Source organism: Geospiza fortis, unplaced genomic scaffold (genome assembly GCF_000277835.1).
Source record: "Geospiza fortis unplaced genomic scaffold, GeoFor_1.0 scaffold166, whole genome shotgun sequence".
In the NCBI taxonomy this organism is placed as follows: domain Eukaryota; kingdom Metazoa; phylum Chordata; class Aves; order Passeriformes; family Thraupidae; genus Geospiza; species Geospiza fortis.
The window spans coordinates 7,775,659-7,800,455 of NW_005054310.1; the positions used below are offsets into that span (position 1 = coordinate 7,775,659).

General features: G+C 39.5%; 1 protein-coding gene across 3 annotated transcripts in view; it reads right to left on the reverse strand.

The window, feature by feature from the left end:
* SRGAP1 (SLIT-ROBO Rho GTPase activating protein 1) overlaps positions 1-24,797 on the reverse strand; it is a 74,450-nt gene that overhangs the window by 16,294 nt on the left and 33,359 nt on the right. For 2 of the 3 annotated variants that reach the window (XR_004081566.1, XM_031055598.1), the window contains exons 6-14: positions 23,763-23,984; positions 22,875-22,976; positions 21,022-21,219; positions 20,818-20,902; positions 17,014-17,041; positions 14,531-14,633; positions 11,345-11,405; positions 11,114-11,191; positions 9,483-9,617 (exon numbers count right to left, since the gene is read on the reverse strand). Coding sequence is in view for 2 of the 3 variants with exons in the window: in XM_031055598.1 (XP_030911458.1) it covers positions 9,483-9,617; positions 11,114-11,191; positions 11,345-11,405; positions 14,531-14,633; positions 17,014-17,041; positions 20,818-20,902; positions 21,022-21,219; positions 22,875-22,976; positions 23,763-23,984 (1,012 nt within the window). In the remaining variant the exon portion in view is untranslated. Of the gene's footprint in view, positions 1-9,482; positions 9,618-11,113; positions 11,192-11,344; positions 11,406-13,989; positions 14,024-14,530; positions 14,634-17,013; positions 17,042-20,817; positions 20,903-21,021; positions 21,220-22,874; positions 22,977-23,762; positions 23,985-24,797 lie in introns of all 3 variants that reach the window. The other variant, XM_031055599.1, reaches the window with a different exon arrangement.

Consider the following 24,797-nt stretch of genomic DNA (forward strand, 5'->3'; position numbering starts at 1 on the left):
AATCCAATCAACAAGCTTCTCTAGCAAGTTTTCCTCATCAAATGTCCAGCTATAAATCTCTTAGTGGCAAAATAGGAGAAAGGCCTTATTTTTTTTTTTTGGTTTGGAGCCAAGAAACACAAAGATTGCATTTTTCTCGAATGATTTTATAGCAGTCCACGGAAATTCTTCTGAAGTGGGAAAAATCATCTGATAAAAGCATCGGTTCCTAATGTCTTGTAACAAGGATGCACTATCTCCTATAGTCAGAAAGACTATGGGGCTGCAAGTCAGGCAATGATGAGATAAAAGCTTGAACTGTTTTTCAGAAAAAGCAGTATCTCAGTTTTTAACTCGGTGTGTTCTCTGAGTCCACAGTAAATGACACTGTGGGAACAACCTCAAATTTCAGTAATGCTTTTTATGTGAGCCAAGAAAGTATGCTGCCATTAACAAAATCTAGGGGAAATCTTAGCAGATTAAGATGAGAAATCCTGTCCAGTGGCACTGAAGTGGATATTCAGCAATTTGGAAATCAGAAACAGGAGCTGATTCCAATAGCTGAAAAACAGATTGTACCACAAAATGTGGTATTTAGGAGTACACAATTAAAATAATTACTTACATAAAAATGTGTTAAGTGAAAGTGTACATAAGTAATACACACCAGCATTAGTGGCATTATTTACGTGCTTTTTGGTATTGCTATTTCAGTATTTATTTGTAGATGCAAAATGTGTGTTGACTTACATTTCTTAGAAGAAAACGAGTATCTAGTAATTGTTATTTTGGTATTAAAAACTAACCATTAGAAGAGCATGTTGGCAGCAAGACTTTGTTTGCCACCTAGAAGTGTTATAGTTCACTAGGAAATGCCAGTGAGATCTGCTCCCACATCAGCATTCACAGGAGATTCCATTGGGTCAGCACCACTGTGTGCTGGAACAAAAGATTCTGGGATGGGATCAAACTGGCCTCTATCAGAGCTTCTGAAGAAGCACAACAACCTAACCACTGCTTGTATGAAGAAGTCCATTTGGCTTATGGTATCTGCTGCAGAGGCAGAATAGCAAAACTCTGGCAGGAAGTAAAAATGTATTCCCCAGCAGAGACCCTTAAGGCTGGACAGTGTCCCTGGTGAGCTGCTGCAGAGCTGGTAGGAAAAAGGACTGCTGACAAGCTGTATAATTTATAACCTAATGAGTCACTCTGAACCCAAACACCAGCTGGAAATCAGTTCAAGCCGTCTCAAGTGGAGCATGGGACCTGAAATTTCTTTTTATGTTTCTTGTAAACATGGACTGCATGAGTCAAGAAATATTTCTGATTACTGGTTAAGAACTGGTGTCCACGGCAGAGACATGCTAAGTCTGGCAGCTGCTCACATAGTGAACATCCACAGAGCAACTACAGTTGTCCTTTCCCATTCCAATGCATCTTTCAACACTCCTGCTTCAGCAGCACATGTGTGCTGCATGTGAGAAGCTAGAGGGCAGTTTTGATGCAACACCAGGACTTGCCTCCTGCATTACAGCCTTTCCTGGCTAATGCCTTGGGCTATAGTCCTGCCTCCTCCAGACAATTCTGGAGACTGGCCCTGCTCCAGGTTCAGTCATTGCTGAATTCAAATCAGACCTGAGAAATGCACCAGGCTGGGACCCAAGGTGGGGTGAGCAGCTCCTTCTAGCAGTGTGGTGCCTGTATGGCTGCAATAGCTCTGTCTAAACTAGTGAGCTCAACCAGGATGGGGCACACTGGCAGGCAACTACCACTCAGTAGTTATCACGCTCTCCAGTGTGCTTGTGGTCCCTGCTGACTACAATTCTTCCAAGTAATTCCTAGACAGGTTTGACAGATGCATGAGTCAGGAACCAGTTCCAGTAGGCAGCACAGAGATGGTGGATTAGGTACAGAGATTCTGGCTGTGTAGTCATGTATTGAACTATTCCAGCTGTCCTACCAGGAGCATGATCAGTACTAAGTACTAGAAGTGACCTGCACTCTATACTGAAGCAGTTACAAGCCATACATGCTTGAATGAGACGTGTGTTTCCAGTACTTTCTTGGTAACACTGGACCCAGTTTCCATGAAAGTCCCTTTACTGAAAATCCAAACTACTGCCAAGTGGTAAATTTATGTACTTTCCACATTATTTCAAGAGGCTGCACTGATTTGGTTTAAAGGAGCTAAGTAATGATGTAATATATTTGCATGCTGTTTTGAAATGTGGAGCTGAATTTCCCCATTGCTTGAGTGTATGCAGTACATGAGTGTTTGGGTACTTAGGAAAGATGGAATGAATACAGAGCAATCTTTTTACATGCAGGCAGAAAGAATTTGTAGCTCTGCTGCTTCCCATGCAGAGGAAAGCTAAAACATTGCTTTGCCTCCAATGGCTTTGCTAAAGAGAGCCTCAGGGCAGAGGGGCCATCCAAGCTAGTTGCTGCAAGGAAATACTGGCAAGCTCAATGCTGGAGAGAGCTGGACACACCTCCCCTCTCACAGTACTTCTGTTGGAGACACTCTTTTCATTACTCTGATTTTTTTTACCTGAGTGCCTGATGAGGTATTACCCATTTCTCAGCTAAGAAAACAGAAGTGCTTGCTATTACATGATTTGTCCTAGTAACGCAATTTAACTGCTGAGCTGAAATAGAAATCAGGGGATTTGAAAACTGGTTCATTACTCTAATGATACGACGAGACTCATATTCCCAAAGACAAGCAAGAGGACAAGCCACTGGCAAGGCCAAACACACTGAGAATTAATGTATTTTTTCTGACTGTGGAGAGAGTCAGGGAAGAGAGATCTCTATGAAGGACACAGGAATATCAACTACAAATCAAGACTAATGTCAAGTAAATATCACACAGCGAAATGGTTATTGTTTTCTAGTTTTCAGAGCAAAGCAAAACTTTTGGAGCTCTGGTCTGACACATCTGTCTTCCAGACCCATCTCTGCCATGGGGGTCAAACCCACAAGCAGGAGAGTTTCTTGTCAGCAAAATGAGAAGCTGTTGGTTGTGGGAAGACTGTCAAAGCAGAGCACAGGTGATACTTGTAGGGTGAAACAAGAGGACGGGAAGGAGGCAGCTTCTGGAGTTTCAGGACTACAGCACTTTGTGGAAGAGCCAGGCACCTGAGCCCAGAACTATTAACGTATCTTCATCAGACAGGAGTGGAACAAAGTATCCTAATAATGTAAGGAATTTGATTTTCTGTCTATCCATAACATTATCTAGGCATCTAAGTTTCTGAGGTGTTTTGGATCTAAGAAGCTTCCACCAGTTACTACAAAAAATGAAAAACAGAGGGCTCAGAGGTCATTTAAGTCTACTTAAATCTTAGCCTCTGACTTCACTTTAATCCCCTCTGAGAGATGTCTGTTCAACTTTTTCATAAAATCCTCCAAAAAGGCAGATCACAAGATCCATAAGAAAATCTGTTGAGGTGCAATCCTGCATTGCTCTTGGAAAAGACTTTATTTACTGATCTCACAGGGACTTTGCAAATGTTCCATGTCCTTCATGTGGATGAATGAATCCAGACGAGATTAATGTCATTGCATATATTTATCAGCTAGCTGCCTCTCTGTCAGCCACACACTAAGGACTGGTTCTCAATCACATGAGATAGACATAAATCCTAGGCACTCAAGCCTTGAAAAGTGCGATCTTCAGTCTCCAAGAACACTGGAACCTCTTCTGGAGAGGCACTGTCACCTTCACTGACTGTAGAGACACACAGAAACAATGAATCTCTACTTTTCTCTTCCAGGAGAAATAACAGTTTTAACCACCTGGCGACTCATGATGAGGTTTTTCAAAGGTAACCCTAAAGTGAAACAGATCAGAAGTGAACAATCTACCACAGAAGAGTAAAGGAAACCTGAGAGGGGAGAAAACAGTTACTAACAGAAGCCCCCAAACACAAATAAACAAAAACTAAATTAGAAATGAAAACAGGGGTATATTCATCCCAAATAACATTAAGAAAATGTAAATTATAGTTTAATTAAACAATAACCCTGAGGTAGTAGAGCATGTAAAAGGCAATATACTCAAATATATTGATGCAGTGATGCAGAATACAAGTCTTTTGCACGAGAGCAATTACTGGTGGTTTCAAAGTATTTTGGGCCAACTGGACAGCTGCATATTACTCCATTTTTTTAATTTAAAGAAGCAAAGGAAGCTCTGTAGTTGGTCATACACATGGCCTCTCCTGCACTGGAGGTGAGACATGGTTATCCAACTGAGAAGGTTCAGCCTGGGAGCAGGCAGAGCTCAGAAACATCTGAAAATACCTGAAACATCAGTTCTGGACTGCAAATGTTTGACCAACCTCTCTAAACAGCCAGCCTCCATGGGCCAATCTCAGTATGAACAACAGGACTGCAAACATTTGGCAAAGGGAAGATATTGTTGATCAAAACATATGGAAGGAGGAACCTGGTGTCAGCAACTAATGAATTGTGTTACAACCAACATCCAGGGCTGTGCAAGGTAAGCATATTTCACAAGCAACAGGAGCACAAAGGAGGAAGCGAACAATGGTAATGTAAGATGTCTCTCCACTTTAGGACCATGGCTTTGAAGGATAAAATCCAATGTAGTATCTCTTTGTGGGGGTTACTTGCTATTTCCACTTGGTGTGGTGCCTACTAGTAACAGAGTGAATGCCTAATGCATATTTTACACACCCTGTGAATGCCAAATGGGACTGAGTTACACTTGCAGATGTAATTTTTATGGTCAATTTGCAGCTGACAAGTTATCTACATGAATATGTATTAGTGCTGAAGTTAACAATTTGTGCCTCTTTCCATTTTGGTCGATGAGTCCAATCCAGCTCAAAGATATGTATATATTAACCCAGCAATGCCACTCACAGCTCTTTTAGATCGATTTAAGAAGGCATTACAAGAGGACAAACCCAGCAGTCTCCACTGTCACTTAGGGAGGAAAACACTTCCTATTTTGTTGAAACTTTTTCATGGAGAGTTGACGATTCAGAGTAGTTTTTTACTCTTTAAGTAATGGGCAGTAGTCTGGAAAAGAAGTAAAATAATTTTCTTTCATAACATTTATATCTTCAGGTAAACAGGCACTGCTGGTGGCAAGGGACTAAAATGATAAAAATCAGAAGAAAAAAAGGACATAAGTTTTCATTCACCTTGCCATTTTTGTCTATGAAATTTAAGGCAAAGAAGATGAAACCACGAAGAACTGTAATGCTCTGTGCAGACATTAAGCAATCTGAAGAGCTCAGGTGTGTCTCCTGCTGCACGGCACAGCTATCTAGGTAAATGTGGATTTAAGCAAGCCATGTGTGTAAGAGCTCACACCAGGAGAGGAACTGCAGCCCCCCAGCAGTGAAGTGAATTACAGCCAGCCCTACTGAGCTCAGTTCCTGCACCTTCTGCCTCCTGTTACAAATTCTTGTCTTTGGCCCAATCTGTTCCCACAAAGGGGCAGAAAGAAGTGGACTGGGACTCCCCTCCTTCCCACTGTGGGACTCCCCTCCTTCCCACCCCAACCTTGGATTGTCCTCAGGATAACAGAATGCTGCTGGAACCAAGAGTAGCCACTCCTAAGGATGAGAAGAAACCATTATGGCCCATAATCAGATGGATTCTTTATGTTCTGCTCTACCTTTCATGCTTGCTCTGGCCCAGCGCATACAACTTGGCCCAAATTTTATCTAAGTTAGATAATAAGCCCAAACAGAATAACATTGTTCTCATGAGTGTAATTAATACAAATTGCCATAAAAATCACAGTAATTTCACATTGTTTCCACTGTATTTACAAAATGGAAAGCATTAACTCACAATGCTCTATTTCATTTGGAAATATATGCATAAATGTAAAGGAATTTCTCGGTGGCTGTACTGAGGAAAGGTTCATTTTGCAGCTGTAGCCTCAATTATGCCTGACATCCATAACTAAGTACTTCAGTTTCAAGGGGTTTTTCACTGGCAACATTACATTTCCATATAAAATGTGTGACATTCTGCCCTTTTACAGTTTTATGTGAACATTAACTTCACAAATTTCCTTTCTCCCTCTACCCTTCTGTAACAATTTCTGCCAACAATTAAGAAACCACACTGACATTTATCTTGAAAAACTGTTTGAAAAGAATGTTTATTCCTTTCCTCAGTGTTTTTCAGATCATGAATGCAATATGAATTGAGTATTTAAAAACGCATAATTAAACCTGTGAAAGTTTTGTGGATTTTATGTATCTAAAGAAGTTACATTAAGCTAAGTTCTCACAGAAAAAGGGAGTCTGGCCCTGCTCCCATTAGCAGGAAGACCGAGATACATAATATGTGAGGCCACATAAGCACAGAAAAAGAACTAATACAACTATGACTGATTCAAAGTCTGAAATGAAGGAGAAATCTTGCCTAGACAATTTTCTTTTTTGCAAGACACCCGAAGTTAAGGTTAAAATATAGCAATGGACATGGTGTTTTAGACCCACAGTTTATGACAGTATGTACCATATAGGTGCTACATAGTGTATTTAGGAAGGCTGGGGTTTTTTGTTTGGTTGGTCTTTTGTTTTTTTGTTTTTGTTTTTTTGTTTGTTTTTGTTTTTGTTTCATCCCAACAAAGCATTCTGATTCCTTGGAAGTGGCGCACCATTCAACAAAGCACATAGGATAGTACACAGCTGTAAAAATACTCCACCTCAGGCTCCTCAGATAACCAGAAGATGCAGCCACACAGCCCCTTGCTCTCAGCATATGGTTCTGGGGCTGGCTCTGGGTGCAAGGCACAAGAGCTGTTCTTGTCCTCATACTTCTTTCAAACTCCCCCCACCGTGACAACACAAAGCAAACTCACGCTGGTGTGCTCACAGAGAAAGCCCCTTTGTCCCACTTTGGTCCACACTTAACTCTCCTCCCTGTGCTGAAGGCATTGATATGCCATTTCAGCATGCCCCTAATGATAATCTTGTGAAAACCAAACCAAACAACAAAATCATCCCCCGCCATGCTTCCCCCAAAACCTGTAAGAAAACAGATCTCAGACTCTTACAACATATTATCAGACTAAAATCCTCTGCTTTCCAGTACAACAGTAATAGCAGAAGTCAAAGCTAGCAGAACTACTCAGTCATTACACCTTGTTTTGACAAACTGTCATAGAGATGACAGTCCATATTTATGACATCCTCAGAGAACACTCAGTCTAAACCAGGATCAGACGGCAACACCTCTTTCTCAATAAACATTTTAAAATGTTGTTGTGAAAAGCAGTGACTTTGTTCCAGGCTATTGTTACTGATTTCAGTTCTGCTGGATGATCCTATTATGTAAATAAAAGGTTGTCAACTCTTTCGCAAGAAAATAATTAATTGCCTACTAGGAACATGCAATAGTTGGACATTCTCTATGCAAAACAACATCTAGCACTAGGGATCTAGTAGTATGCACAGCCATTTTTCTTGAAGTTTTTAACAACAAAAGAAATACTTTTTTGGGGTAACTGAACTGGAACCCTCTCAGACAGTGATGCTCTGGAAGGCTGGTGAATCTCTCCTGCCCGTGCAGGTGCCACGCAGATCTGTCAGCTCAGTCCACTGAACTTCCACCCCTCTTTCCAAATACCCCATCCCCTCTTCAGCACCTTCAATGGTGAATGAGAACTCTGAAATCATCCAGGTTCCTCTTCTTGGAACATATTTATAAGGCTGTTCTGGGCAACTATCTTTGCATCTCCTGAGCATTCACTTGTACAGTCTCCGCAAACTGAACACTCATTCAAGATATTTTAAAATTTACTTTACAATTGTATTTAAGTCTCTTCAACTCAGCAGACTGCAGTAACATCTTCACACTTAAGAACCACCATTTATATTTCTCTTAATGCTTAGTCAAAATAATGAAGACATAAAAACATGAAATGGGCAGAATCTGACAGCAGGAACTTTGAGAAAGAAATCTAGTACAAATTTTTAATGATAGAAGTGATCATTCATTTGAACAGCTTATCCAAGAATGTGGTAGATTTTCTATCAACCAAAGCCACTAAATCAACAATTTTTTTCCAGCAGATATGCTTTAATTCATCCAGAAGTTATGGAAACCAGTACAGGATTATTAGGCAGAGTTCTATCATCCCTGTCACGCAGAAAATCACTCAGTCAAAATGATCCTTTCTTACATTTCAATTTCTATGACTTGCAGAGATTTTCTGGGCTGTAGCACCACAATCAGTTAAAGCTGAACTGAAGCAGAACCAGGACTGTGCTTCCTAAAAAGACACTGTCCCCCTCAGCATCAGGGATCAGACTGCCAAACTGTGGCTTTTAGGACTCCTCAGTGCCACCAAGTCTGTAAGCAGCAACAGCTGCAGAAAACCCTGCAAAAACAACAAAATGCAAAATAGCACACACAGACATGATCACAGTGCTGCACGCACCTGGAATCTCCAGGAGGAATTACTGCAATCCTCCCTGTGGGGGAAGCAAACCACACACACTGTGTCCCCCAAGTAGGGAGCCAAAAACCACACCTGACTGCCAGCCTGGAACACTGTGCACCCATCAACGGGTGGCCTTGTCTGCTGGGCTGAGATCTCTGCCAAAATAACAGTTTGGAGAGCCTGACCTCATTAATACCCCAAAGGACTGGCTCTCATTACCTGTGAAACTGCCTCTTTCTCCATTTGGTTGAAGGGGGCAAGTTATAAAGGAAGGGTAGAAAGGAAATTCTTCCTGAAAGCTAGTTCCTCTGACCACTGTGCCCACAGGGAACAGCAAATCTACTGATGGCTGGCTTGGCCTCACCCCTCAACACCTGCAGGGGTCAGTGAACTGGAAGAGGTTTTGTGCACATCAGAGTCATTCACTAATCCACTGACAACTTTCCAAATTACTACAACCTCTCCATGTCTGGTCATGAGCACCAGCAGGGCACAGATCATGCAACACTCCTCCAAGGCACCTCGTTACAACTCGTGTGTGGGAAGGCAGACCAGGCTCTCCTGCAGACAACACTCAGCTCTTCCCCTCCATCCCTGCACCCAAGAGTTTTCTGGGTTAGATTGGTGGTTTTCAGCAGAACACAATAAAGGTCCAGAATCACACAATGTTGAGCAGTTAGTTACTTATTCACCAGTGCTGACCCCAAGCTGTGGGGCATGAAAACCTTGGAAAGTAACACAATCTGTTTCCATGTTCACAACTTCATTTGCTTCTGTCTGCCTCAGTGCACAGAGGAAAATAATAATGTGTTTAAATTTAACTATCCCTTGTATACCAAAAGATATTCTTCCTGCCCTGTTAAACAAAGAATTGTACTGTACATTAATCCCAATGGAAAAAAGGAACAACAGCTGTGAGTATGACTAACAACTGAGCCAGACTGCTACACACAGCAAACAAATAACCTCAGGAAAATCTGTGAAGTTAGCTGGTTTTCAGACTACTACTGTGTATCTGAAAGTAAAATTCTATTGCGGAAAACCAGAAATTTATACTTACTGATACAAGAAATAAGATCATTAAATCTTTCCTTAGGAAAGACGGGATTTTCCAGCCCTCGGAAATAGAGCTTCAGTACTCCAGCAACTGAGTTAATGTCATGGTTACTTTGGTCATCTGCCAAAGGATTTTCACCTTAAAAAGTAAATAAAGTGAATGAAACACACATGGAGGAGCATTCTTGCATGGAACATTTTTAGAAGTGAGTGACATTTTGGGCGGGTTTTGTTTTTAGTATGTGGGAGGTGGCAATGCAAGCATTCAAGTAAGATAATAAACACTGATTTAGAAATCCCAGGCTATGATTAAACTAAAAAAAGGCAGCCTAAATAAAGCTTCCTTAAATTACATAACCTAGTGATCTCTTAGGTCCTGAACTTCCAGCTAGGTATTTATGGCCATGTTGTGATTTACAGTTAGTAAAATAAAAAAACCAAACACTCTTAATTGAATAGTTTTGCAGACTTTTCTTTGGATCCCTACATAAAACATGGAGTTAGACCACTCATTGAACTGAATATGTGTCTTCATTATAAAAAGTTAAAATATCAGGAATATATGCAACCACTTTGTCAAAAATCTAACTGCAACCTCAACCATGACTGCACTGTTTTATTTATGTAATTTTAAATTACATAAATAATCTTTATTTTGAAACACTTTAAAATGTATGGATCTTCAAGGATAACGCTACCTAGGAGGAGGAGTTAAGAATAAGCTGATTTAAAAGCTGCAGAATGGAGGGATGTAGCTTCACTTAGCAAGTGAAAACAGCTGCTTTATGTATCTTGTCAGAGAACAGATCAGGTTTAACAAGATATATATAACCAATACTGGGAAGCAAAATACTGTGCATATTTTTTATGCTTTTAGTCACAAGACTCACTGCTTCAAGGGTCTTGTCATTTGCAGATGATCTGCAGAAATTTTAATTTTCCCTAGAAATTAAAACAACCCAGCTTTTAACACTCAAGAAAAAAAAGAATGTAAGATTTAAAAGGGTTGTAACAAAATTGCTTTGACACACTTGGAGGATGGCTGGATCCTGGTTTCCCTAGCAGAGCAATCCGAGGCTGGGTGTTGCGAGCCACTGATATTGAAAAAGCTGGCTGTACTTCCTGGCATTTTTCATGTAATTCCTCCTCTGGGGGCTGAAGTTTCCTTTGGGAATGAAAAATGGAATGACCCTTTTTTAAACTCCCTATTTTCCTGGATCATGATGCAACTTTGGCAGAGGGGCCAGAAAGTTGAGCACTTGTATTCCAGAAGATCAAGCAACAGGACTTTCAGATTTCATTAAGTTGTCTCTTGAATCAAATTAAACTCATTACCTTTCTTTTCAGAGGATCTTTAAATAAAATATAAAAAACTATTATTTGCAGTTTACCATTAACAAAAAACTAATGTTTACAGTTGACTGTAGAGTCATATGCCTTCTCTAAACAAAATGAGAAAAACCCTCAAGCTCCCAGGACATAATGGGGGGAAAGCATGCACATGTCATTGTATTTCACGTTTAAGCATGTGATGGTGGAAAGTTTTAGGTGCAGCACACACAGAAAATGATTAGAATTTAAAAGATTTTTAAATGTCAGATATTAAAGTGCTCAAATAAATGAAAATCTAATTACCTCTCTCAAATGAATTTTTAATATCATTGACTTCCACCTGGGAACCAGACACTCTAAAAATCCCCTGATGCTGAAGACCTGCAGAAAAGATGGCAGACAGTGCTGAAAAATTACTTTATTTTTCAAGATACTTAAAATCTGTATTTTAAAAACAAAGATGTGATGCTAAATGAGTAATGTCAAAGATACACAAAAAAGGACAACAATGAAATAGTTTTTTTCAGAGCTTACCATATAAATTTATAAATCTGATACAGCTTTCCACAATAAGAGGAATGACTTGCCCTGAATCCTGCAAAAACAAGAGCAGAATGTATGAACTGCAGATCAGAAAGAGGAAACCTCCCTGCTATGGCCTCAATGTGAAAATGCACTTGGTCAATCTAGATGGACATACAGTGCTGGCACAAAAACACCTATGAAAAAATACCACTTTTAACAGAGGTCTCTTCCCATTTAGGGAGGGAGGAAAAGGAACAGGTAAAGCAAAGGATTATGGTTCTCAAAATAATTTCTTCAGGAAATTCAGTTCTCTACCTCTGTTACCGTATCTGGCTAACACTGTATGTGACATCTAAGCTCATGCATGCATTTTAGATTTTTGAAGCAAAATTAATTAAAGCAGTAAATGTGCCTTTTAAAAAGATTATAATTAAGAATAATAATTAATGATGAAGATGATTCCTCTATATCCATTTAATTGACCTCTCTTTTCCTGGTGAAGAAAATCCTACACGGACCTAATTACACAGGACGCAATTCCTCAATGCGGGGTTTTCTTTTTGTAAGAAGAAGTTTATCACAAATAATTTACAAGGCTTTTCTGGATTTGCTGGACTATGAGAAACATTCTTGGAGCAGTGCCACCAAGTGACATTGCATGGGGTACCATGATGTCTCCCTCCTGACTGAAGCACTGCTATGGGCCCTGCTGGTTTGTGTGCCCTGCCATGGGGCAGTGATGGGCTGGCATGTTGATTCGAATTGCTTGTCTTGGAAGCTGTAATTTTGCTTTCCAAATGAATTTCCAATATGTAAGTGCTCAGAGAATTGACTAATTCATTTGGAAGTTTAGTATAAAATCAGTCTGAATTATAAAATCATTAATTCAAAAGCATCTTGTAACTCAGAATACACATTTCCTCTTACAAATTAGTACTTGGTTTTCATGTTAAACTACACTAATGGGAAGTTTATGAATTAAGCTCAAGTAGAAAAAACAACTAAAAAAGTTTGAAAAATAACACACAGTAAAGCAATTGCACCTCCTGAGGTAACCTAACCCTCTAATTTCACGTGTACTCTGCACTGTTTTAGTGGGGCTTACAAAAGACTGTTATCACTAACTTTGCTATTTAAACTGTGGCTTGTTTGTCTCAATTTGAAACCTAGCAAAGACTGGCTAGCCAAGAACCAGCAATGACTGGATTAGCATTTCCTCTTTGACTTGTGTCAGGATTCAGTAAGAGCTAAATAAAAAACCCCTTGGATCAGGTCAGTTGTTAAGCCCAGGAACACCATAATCTTCACCAACACTGAGCAGCCTGGCTCTCTAGAAAAGCAGAGTATTAGCAAAAATGCACAACATGCACCCACATCTCTTGTTAGTAGTTCATGGTTCATGCAAAGAATGTAAAGCCGAGGAAAAGATAGTGTTTGCAGTAAGAAATTACAAAAAAAACCAAAGCCCAAATCTCTTTCATACCTGTTTTTGGAGAATCTGTTCAGAACCACACAGAACTTTGTACTTAAGTATTACCCTGAAATAATCTAAACTATCAGCTTTGCCTTTTGGATCTAATCAAAGGAAAATAATTTGAAGTAACAATCTGTGTTGGTGAGTGTCAAGAACAGTGACCCTACAGCTGAAGCTACAAGAACAGCCCCACAGTGAATGGATATTTGTGACTAGTTATAATTTCTTATGATGTAAAACTCAAACACAAAGCAGTTTGGCCTGACACTGTATTTCACTAGCTGTGCCTGTCAAAATGACTCATCCCCACCAGGAGCGACATGGTCTTTGGGCAGAAAGGCTGTCCTAAGGTAGCTCCCACATTGGCAAATCTGACATAAGGCTACCAGCTTTTCTGACCTTTCCTTTTGAAAGACTAATTATGTAGGACTCCCCACTTGCAAGTAAGCCCTGTCAGCCACACTGCCATGTCCCCTTGTGAGGGAAAATGATAGGGTACCATTTCTCCTGATTTGCTTTGCCCTTCTTTAGTCTAGGGGCTTTCACTGTGAGGATTTCTGCTTCCTTGCTTACTTTCACCCTTAAGCAAGAAACTGCTCATGATACTCATCTATTTCTCATGTGATGATTTCTCAAGGTCTTTGCATTTCATGGCACCTCCTGTGTAACAGTAACAATGAAAATAATAATAATTTCCCCTTTAGTTGTACTGAGGATGACTGAAAGCTTGATTCAAAGACAGCTAAATCAATACGGTGCCACTGAGCACAGAATTTGTTCTGCAAAATGTCTGCCACTAGCTATACTGAACAAGAAAAAAAAATCCCTGTAATATTCAAACAAAATTCACAGAGCTTGCAGTCAAGAATTTAATTCATTGCATTTATAAATGCATTTTTACAATTTTTAAAGATTTCTTTCCTGTAGCTGTGTCAGCTAGTGTCCAATGGCACAAACTGTGATGTGGGCGAGTCCTTGAAAATGAGTAAGGGAATATCCATCATTTAAGACTGCAATCCCTCCAGAGCTCTGCTCTGGTTTAGTTTTGCCTGCTATATTTGTACACTCATTTCTTAATGCAAACTTCTCCCTCCAGGTCTCTGAAAGAACTCATTTTGAGCCAGGCAGGAGTGCAACCCGAGAGCGAGGCAGAGGTGTTCTCCTGTCACCAGAACGATACCTGATGTCTCGTGTGAGAGTTCCTTCGGCCTCGGCTAGAAGCATTATTAGAAATAAAAGTATGAGAAAGAAGAAGATAATAAATACAGAAAGATACAAGAACCAGAATAGTGTTGATCACAATTTCACACAATATAATAAATTCCTAAAGTCATAGGAAATCAAAATCTGGATATCAAATCCAGAGAAATGCTGCTTCTCCACAGACTTTGAACACTGGATGTTATGAAAATAGCAAGCAGGAAATTGTGGTAAGTTGTGGGATGCACCACTACATCCTACCTACTACATGAAGCAAAGTTTCCTACTAAAAGCAGACTGACAATACTATTCCTACTTGATTACCACAACTGTAGGGAGGCTAATGTGAGAAACGAATCCCCCTCTTTCCCTTTGACTTCAGGAAGTATTATATTGATCAACTGGGAAAGAAGAGCCCCAGGACAGACTTAAACATAATGATCTGCCACAGCTTTGGTGAGCTGGTGACCATTATAGTAAGAAGTGTTGAGATCAGCCACTGGGGTGGCTGGTGCCAGTACCTTGATGAAGGACTCCAAATCACCATTAAACAACTTAGCACTATACTGTGATCGGGGTCTGGGCTTCCTGTGTTTCTGGGGCTTAGGGGGAAGATTTGGAGGCCTAAGGGAAGGGAATATGATTACTGAGCAAGGTAGAATTAAGTCACACAATAAAATGAAATGTCTGTAAGCTCATGGCAAAACAAGAGAACATTGTAAAGGGAGCAATAAACACAATACTTATCAAATAAAGACTTTCCATCAAATTTAAGTGTATCACATTAAAGAGTGGAGAACTCCCCCATTAAAAATTACTTATGGATAAATAATGACATTCTTTATGCACCCCTGTTTTGCAGTTTTACCATATAAATTTGTTCCAAACACTGCACAATTGGAATGGCTCTTTTTGTTGTGGTCATGCATAAGATGTGCAGCAACCACTGGAATTCATCCTGCCAGCCATGGCAGAACACAGACCACTCGAAGCACCTCTTATCAAGCAGAAAAGTTGCTTCATGCTGGAGAAAATTCAAATGCAAATTAAACCTGCTCAGCACACTCCTAAGATGCTTCAAAACCAAACTGTCTGCATTTTCAACTAGAGCCAAGAAGGTTAAACAGCTTTAGCCTTGCACATCCAACCAATCAACAACTTCACACATGAAAATAAACACCTTGCTAATTGGCTAATGGAATTAAAAGTACATCAACTTGAACAAATAAATAAAACCAGAATAACACATAAAGAAGTAAAGGAAGAACACACAAAACTTTGGTCTGCAAAATTTTAACTAGTGTGTTACACGTGGTGACTAATACTGAAAGAGATTACAGGAAATAAATACTGTTCTCTAGATCACAGACTACTTTGTGAATGTCATGCCAACAGCTAAATTGGATCACAGACTACTTTGTGAATGTCATGCCAACTAAGCTTCCTTAGTTCCCATGCACCAGCAGTTTCTACAGGTTTTTTGAACTTAGCAAAAAATCAAATGTTTTTGGGGGATCAGTGAGAAACAATAAGGCATATAGCACTCATAAGTGGGATTTTAGTTTGTTTAAGTACTGTCTGCTATTTTAAACTCATCTTTAAAGATATCTTCTTTCCTCCTACAATTTAACTTTGACCTTAAAGAACGTTTCTGTTTGCATGTCTCACAGTCCAGAAACATAACTGAACCTTGGGGCAACAGGCCGGGCCCAGCCAAAGCCCAGGAGCTGGTGTGAGGAACAGATGGGCAGGCCCTGCTCCTCAGAGTATTTTTCTCTAAGTGACCAGCTGTAACAAGATAGGAGGTAAGATGGCTTCACTGCTCCCCCACTTTGCTAAGGCAAAATCATTGCCTAAATCCACCATCTCCTTTCAGCTGTTTACATAGCAGGGAACTTAGGATGATGTGAGCCTGATGAGTCGCCTGCATTGGAATCAAGAAAGGAGGTTTTTCTCATTAGACATAAACTTGTTGATTTCCATGCATTCCCAGAATGGTAGCACCTGGAGGCAGAGTTAAAGGTACAGCTGTCAGAATTAATGGCAGCAATTGGGAAGAATGCTCTGATTTGTAACTACTTTTCAACTGAGGTCATGTAAGCTAAGAAGTTGAGTAAGTCCAACTTCACAGAGCTAATAAAGAACATGGAGTGGTGGGAGAAAATCCAGTGTAAAGTGTGTAGAGATGTCCTGGAAACATCAGGACCAGGGAATACAGTTCTTGAAGGCATTGGGCAAGGATGTATTGCATGGGAAGAGAAGGGAAGGGAAGGGTGAGACCAAACAAGCTGGGCTGGATGTTCCTGCTGTAGCAGGGCACACTGCCTGTAGCACTGATACATAGAAGTGGCAGCTGCAAATTCAAGCAGTTGCCATTGCCCTCTCCTAGTCTCTGGGGGCTGCAGAGCTTATCCAGGTTAATATCTGGAGGCAGCTTCAAAGCCGTGGCATTACACAACTGAAAAACTACAGGCAGCACAAAGCTGGGAGATCTAACACCGAATCCCTTCTCTTCAGTATGGAACACATGGATGCAGGGGGAGGCAGGTATTTGTGTTCAGAGCTGGGTTATCAAAGACACAGCCCATTGCCCAAATTGATCTTCCTACGAGCTACTTTTAAACGGTGTATCCTGACCAACTGAATTACAAACTATGAGAGACAAGGTATCTCTGACAACCGAAAAATATTTCTTTTTGAGCCTTTAAGTCCTCCCTGCAACTTCCAAATTTGATGTGTGATTCACAAATATTTTTGAGGATCTCCCAGCTTGTTCCACACTTGACACTGGCCAAAGCAGCTCACAAAAATGAGGAAGATGAATGGTCTGATCCTTTACTCATCAGCATGCTGTAACAGAAATGCTGAATGTTAAAACACACAGGGTCTGTACATAATTTATGTAACAACAGCAACAAGCCTTATGAAGTTGTTCTAAAATTTGTAAATTCTAAGATTTTACCTATTTTCTAACTCTAAACCAAGTCAGATAAAAATATCTTACCTTGTTGTCATGTATTCAGCTCTGTGACCTAGAAAGTTCAATAAACAGGAAATAATGATTTGTAGGTTTTAGGTTGAAATTTTTGTATCTAAATGATACTTAGCAAATTTTTTTTAGCCCTAACTTTTATACTACCAAGCAAAAGATATACAACTATACAACAAACAGGGCACTGTAGTTACCTACTATCGCCACAGTTTCACTTAAAATACAAACACAACCCATGTTATGGAACAACTTTTAAGAAAGCTACCCAAAGATTTAGAGTCACTTGATACTGTAAATAATTTCAAGCAAAATTCCAAACAATGTCTATTGTTGGTGCTCATATGTTTCAGTGGCTAAATCAGTATGGAAATAGAGCTGTGCCAAGATTAGATTACATCTCCCCCTGTGCCTTGCACCTAAACCCGTTCAGTGCTGAAAATGCAGGGCTCTAGACATGAGTAGTTATTAAAAGACTGCCTACTCTCTTTTCTCTGTGTATTACAGGAAAAAAAGCACAACACTATCACTGAGAAACACCACAGAGAACTGCAGGAAACTGTAAAGAAGCAAATATATTCCAGAAAGGTTCCTTGGCAGATCAACAGACCAGTAAATCAGGCATGACTGATTCATCATAATGAAAAGCAAAATAATGAAACGGGACAAAGATCATGGTATGGTAAGTTCCAATGAGCCCAGCATTGCCAAAGGGAGATTATGCCCTATTAATTTAGTAAAAATCTTTGAAAATGTCAGTAAAATACTGGATAATGAAGAATCAGTTCAATTAATTTACTTAAACTTTCAAAGGCCACTGATAACTTTCTTCACAGGAGGTGACGAAGGAAACTAAACAGCCATGGACAGAGTGGCAAAATATTCTCACTGATCAAAAACTTGCAAAGAAAAGGGAAACCCAGTGGACTTCTGATGGTTTTTTTTCATCCTGGCAAAAAATGTAGCAGCCATTTACTCAGACCTTCCCATTAGGACCATTTATGCAATCCAGAAGGCATTTATTAATATCTTGAGAGATCACAGCAGCTAAGGAGGCAGAGCACTGTGCTGAAGTGACTGAAATACTTTTGTATCAAATCATGACAAAACTGTGAAGGTCTTTAAAGGAGTTAAGTGACACACACTGCAAACAAAATTTGCTATTAACAGGTTCAAGTAAGGTATTAGTGAAGAGTTAAACACCTATCCCAGACAGATCTATGGATATGATCTCTGAAAATCACTCTGAGCTTCACTTGGGCTAGGTCCAAGTACACGTCCCAGTTTGAAAGTGACACTAAACCAGCTTTTCAGACTCCAGGAAGAATGAATAACAGTGATATGAAAAACATACTATTATGTGCCAGTGTTCAGATGCATGCAAAGTACTGCACAGTACTGAAGATCCTAGTCTGAAAATATATTTTGCAATACTAGAAGAGTGTGGATCCCCTCAAAGCAGCACAAAGAAAACACTCTGGGAACAAACTCTGACAGTAAGACAAGTGAATCTTGCTGGCATCTATTTTAGATAGGTGAAAAAGAGAGATCAAAGAAGAATATGAAAAATAACCTATGACAGAAAAAGAGTAAGCCAGGGACTTCTCCCTACTCAGGTTACTATGGGAAATGCACTAAGAATTCCAATAATAAATGTTAGTAAAACAGAAGATGTTACAAATGCTGTGCCTGGGGGGTTTTAAACACATCTTTGATATTAAACAGTTTAGGGCAAAAGGTGTCTGGGTGTTAGGGGAATTTCTTCTACAACTCCTTGTTTTCTGTCCTGCATTTCCCTTTGCTTTGTTGATTTCTTCTTTCAATAGATGAGCCTTTGGATCAGAACTAATGTGACCATCAGTGTGCTTCCTATGTTTATTATCAATTTCATTTGAGTGTTTCTTATTTACTTTCCAAGTGTGTAGAAGCAGATTCAGCACAGAGCACTTCATCTATCTTCCCTGTGCAGATTTGAATATGTATTTGCTGTGTTCATGAACAGCAAGACTGTAGTAGGCAGGTGATGAACCAAGACAGAAGCCAAATGCTGTTAACATTGTGGGCAGCAGATGGAACCTGGATCTATTCAGCCTACACCCTTACACTCTATAGTTTTGAATGAAAGCAAGAAAGGGTGCCAAAGGAAAACTTGCAGTTGAGACAATCCACTCCTTCTCCCCACTTTATTTAACACAGCACACTGTGTTATTTGTCTGCAGTCTTGCTGATATTAAAGTTTCCAGAAAAGGCAGTTTGAGGGGAGCAGGGGAGCAGTTCATGTCCTACCAATTCATTTCTATATTAGCTACAGCAATAACGTTCACAATACCACTGTAATTCGATCCTTTCAATCCTCTCCATTCAAGAAACTTTCAGAATCTAAGTTCTCCATCCAAGACATGGGCATTTTAATGCAGGTCATGCCTCAACTGAAGGGGGTACTAGAACTTCTTAACCTGTAAAAATGATGGCTCCAAATATCAGCTTTGAATGTAAATGTATATGTTTGAGGTACTATTTGTATGTGCCATGCTATGGTGTTGGGACAACAAATATGTGCAAAACCACTGTGGACAACACAGATTAACTACATACAAATGGTATGTAGAAGGGAACTCTTCAAACAGATTAGTCCAAGCATGCCTCAGCATGGCAGAATGGCCCAGAGCCTAATGGCAATTTATCACTTGGGTCACCCTACTGAGAAGCTTTTCTTTAGGTTTCCTTTCAAACAATTCTTTCCTTACTTTTTTTCCAACATGGTTTATGCAGCAGATTCTGTTGCCTTTTATCTCCCTCCCTTTCACTGTATTTTTCCAAAGACATTTTCAATGAGCTTCCAGAAGAAAAACATCCTCTTTTTTTGACTGAAGTCAGCTGCACACTGTTTTGTGTGAATAAACTGTTCACCACACACATTCAAAATAAAAATCTATTAAATGAAAACTTCCACGAGAAAGAAGATAACATAGGTAGCTGTCTAAAAACAGCTACAATCTTCTACAGTTCAGTTTTGAAATAAAATGCTGCTTATATCCTACCCCCAACCTCAGTCACTCCCTGGACAGGGGCACCGTTTGGGTTATAGCCACTGAACTGCCAATAGCTGTTCAGGCACCTCCACTGATTTGGGGATCTGGGTTTTTGTATTAAAAGCAAGAAGAGATGTGATTAACTAGGGATACTAGAAAATAACATCTTTCAGAGTAATTCTTTTAGCAAACAGGTTTCCTTTCTTGAGTCTAAACTTTAAATCACAGTCTTTGACTTCTAGAAGAAGATTTTTATTCTTTGTGGTGTAATCTCACTTCCTCTCAAGTCTGTTCCACTCTGTGTGTCTAGTCCTCAAGGTCTGTACTGCAATTCCCCTTTCCCCTTCAGTGCATGAGGAACTGTCTGTTGGGAGGGCTGGTAAGAGGCTGGAACTATGCACAGTGTGTGATTCATTAAAAACCTCAAGTCAACAGAAATGGTTAGGGTGTAGAAATACTACATTTATCATAGCTCTTAAATAAGCCTGCACTGGCTGTGTCACTCTCCTTTCAGGCAGGAGATTTTTCATTCAATAGTTCTGTTGCCAAATACAGTAATTTGTCTAAATATCTGTGCAGTGGAAATAACTATGTGTTGAGGAAATAAAGTCAAATTACTGTGTATACTCTTACCACTGCACCAAAACTGTGATTGGTAAAAATCAAATCTATGTTTACTGGACAATTAAGCTTTAAGTTTTGTATTTTTTTCCTGCATATCTTTGGCATTTCAGTAGGTTCACTGTATAGTTTGGAATCACTTTTCAGTTTATTGTGTGATATTTACCTTCTCCGAGTGTCCTCTGCAGCAAGTCATGTTTTGCTTGAAGTTTTGTGATGAGATTGCTACCTTCCAGATATTCTCTGAATTTCTGTAGAAATGCAGATGAATCTATTACTATGCATGACACATAAATCCCAGGAACTTCTGGATAATGATTACTTCAGGTGTTTGGTCTGCATCACATGAATGAGGAAGCAACCAACATACCATGAAATAGAACTGCTCTGTTTCCTGCTGGTTAGCTCTTCTTTTTGCAATGCTAGGCTTACTCAGGTATGTCTCAGAGACTGTTGACTTCACAGACTCTGTTGAGCGACTGTGCTGGAAACACTCTGACACATCATAATCTTCAATGGTGACCATATCTTGTATTGTCTGCAGGGTAGCCTCTGTTGTTTTCTTAACCTGGTATTAAAAAGCAGAGTTTGCCAAATGCCAGATAAATATATAAACGAACAGCTTAGAAGGGAAGCTCATTACTCACAGTAATTCTCTGGCACATTCCCCCAAATAAACTGGTGTGTAAATGTGAAAAGTCAGATCTGCTATAACAGATATCTATGTAACAGATACCCTGTCTAGTTCTCTGCTTTACCATGGTCTAACCCACAAACACAAATGTACCCTTGTGTTGGCTTTGTAGTGCACTCAAGCATTTGTTTGAAATTAGAATTAAAATGTGATATGATTTAATTAAGGTCTCCAATCTGGGAGGCAACAGAGATGATACAGTACTCTGGAGGGTCAGCTCTCCTAAAAGTGGTCAATGTGTTATATCTAATATCTACATCCAGAGATCTGGATCTGGCCAGAACAATGTGATCTTCCAAGGAAAAAAAATCTGTGACCTCTGTACTGTGCAGTGCTGTGATGAGGGCCACAGTGATGTTCAGACTGCAGAAGTGGAATACACTGTTGAATGAGAGGGCTCAAGAAAGAGCAATTTACACCAGACTCCCAGCCCTCCTACAACCTATGGAGTACCACTGCTCATAGTGGAAACCCGGGCATGGATGCTGTGGACAAGGGATGCAGTTTCCACAGTGCACTAAAATAACTGGTAAGATTCACAAGGATGTGATTTACTTCCCAGTTTTGCTTCAGCTGGAGTCTCTAGCAGGGACAACCAAATCATGGACACACAACTCCAGCGTAGTCAAATATCCCTTCCATGCCTGGCAAACATGATTTTTCCTGCTATGCTCTTGTACTTCATTTCACTGAAAGAAATTATCTTTCTCCTTCCACCTTTGTTACCTTGAGAGACTTTCTGAATGCAAGTGGTTGGTTTTTTTTACAAGTACTGCACATGTCTCATGGACATGAATACTTTGTTCTAGACATTCAACATACAAACTAGAATGAGAAAAACTGACATCTTGAAAACTTATCAGTAAAGTACATGAAGAAACGAAATTATTTCTATGTTTCCTTTTAGGAACAGATTCTCATGTAAACTGAAGGACTTTAACATTGCCTCAACTGCGATAAAAGTGCATTTTATTTCCAGTGCCAGGGCAGGGGAAAGACAACAGCATCGTTTTTTCCATATTTCACAAAAAACTGCATTTTATTTTGCTAGGTGAGCTGTTCCCATCACAGGCATTCATTAGTCATGTTTATAAATAGCTGTAGCTGAGAGCATAAGAGATCTTGACTCAGCTACCACAAAAGACCTTTCAAATTCCTTTGTACTACAGAAGTAGCAAGTTAAGGACTGTAAAAAGGGTGGTCACAGAAGACAATAACTGTTCTCAGTGGCTTTCTGTCACAAGAATTTAAAAATATGTGCTCTAACAAGTTTACACTGAAGCATCTGCAAAACATGGAACTCAGGAATGTGAATGTAAGGACTGGTAAAAGACAAAGTTTCCAAACCTCTGCAAAGCAGGTGAGGATCCACCTTAGCATATGTGCCAGTATTTGATGTTTAAAATTAAAACCACTTATACAGATTGGAGCCACATCAGGGTCATTTACATGCTTTTGGCAAGGTAGAAAACATTGCACCTTCCTGAAAATCATGTTCAATGCTTAGCCCTTGTAGACATAGGTCTTACCTCCTCATTTTCAATTTTGAGTGTAGCCAATCGTGACTGTAGTTGTTGATACCTAAGCATAAGCTCTGCTTGCACAGGTTGCTGGGCAGAGACCTGGCAAACCTAACAAAGAATCAAAAAGAGCTGTAAGATGCAAGTAATTAAAAAAAAAACAGTCAATAGTCTTGTTGTTCTCCTTAAAACTAGGTGAATTCCTACCAAAGCTATTAAAAATAAAGCAGACAATAAAATGTGCCCATCTAAATTTAAAGTACTTATATGCTGTAAGGTGTGAAACTATGTACTACAGTTTATGAATAAAGAGCACAATACTTTTGTATGTGTGCTTTTTGTGGCTTTTGTATCACACAGAAATGCAAACCCTGGAGTTACCTTCAGAAAAAAAGATGTACACGGGTAATTTCAAATTCTGCTTTGCTACTGGCCTTTGGTGTAGCAGAACAGGGCACAGCTGGGGTACCCAATATACTTGGAATTTCCAGATGATAAAACGGGAGAAGAAGAAGGGGAAAAGGCTGCATTGCAGCATGAATAATTTGGAGTGGCTCGGTAGCTGCTCTCAATAGCACCCACAAACTCTGTTATGAGTGATGCAGGTAGTAAAGACAAAGTCACTGCTTACACTGGTGCTGGGCTGAGCACAGGTTGGCCAGCAAATTCAGAGCAATGTCATTATAAATGATACAGAATACAGGAACACTTAACAGTTTTTACATGAGAACTTCGAAGCTGCAGACAGTGCTGCAAAGTTTTGCAAAATGTTATTGCTGATTCACTGACTTTCAGGTAACTTTTAGCAAACTCTTTGTAGAAGTGTTTGGTAAATGATAAACTCTCTATCCTGTTATACAGAAACAGTCACTTGGGGATACTTGTCAGTGTACAGACCTCATCACCCATATGAGACTGGAACTCAAATTTCATTGGTGGACAAAAAGCAGTAGGGTACATTTCCATGAATCTTTGCTTGTCACTGCGTGGCTCCAAGCAGTCAACTGCATTTTCAATGATGTCTAATCCCTCATGCCTGGAAGTTTCAAGATTATACTCTGCAGAAAGGTATGTTCTTAGGGCTCTGTTCAGACTAGCATGGTATCCAAGATCACAACACTAAAAAAACAACAAAGGGAAAAGAAAACAAATTTAAAAGGAGAAATGCCATTCCAATAGCACAATCCTGAAACTGTCACTAAAATTTTCTGTCCTGAAATTTTTCTATCTTTGAAGTATTCAACAAAATATCTTCTAAATTAAAACACACTACTGGGATCAAGACAGTAAGCATTTAGTATCCTCAATCTGTTGCAAAGATTAATGGACAGTTTTAGAAAAGAGATCAAGTGTACACATGTGACAGTTTGCTTTTCAGATACAGAAGGGCAGGCACTGTACATCAATAAAATCAGGACCCCACACACAAGTGGGCTTTTGAGCATCAATAGCATCTGTAAGCCCTGAATCACCTATTTAAACACACCCAAACATAACTATCATCTAAGTTAATGACAGCAGCAAAGTGAACTTGAAGCAATTCCTGCTTACCGTGCCTGTGCCCCAACCAAAACCTCCACAAATACTTTGAGCATAAGCAATCCATCTAAAATGCTTTTTCAAACAACAGGAAAGGTTTAACATCTTTTTCCCTGATCATGAAAATGTATTTAATGTAAACACCTTATTTCCCGTGCTCATATAAAGCCAGAAATATACATCATGTTATTAAATGCAGAAAGCCATAATTTGTTAATTTTTTTTTCTATGAAATGGAATGTAATTGAAACCTAATTGGTAAAACATAAAGTTGTGTTTGTTCTTGAATTTTAAACATCCTCAATTTGCATTATTCATGTTTCATTAATATTTTAGAGAACAGCTGAATATATTTTAAAAATGTCACAGCTGTAGCATATCAGCTGACTGTTT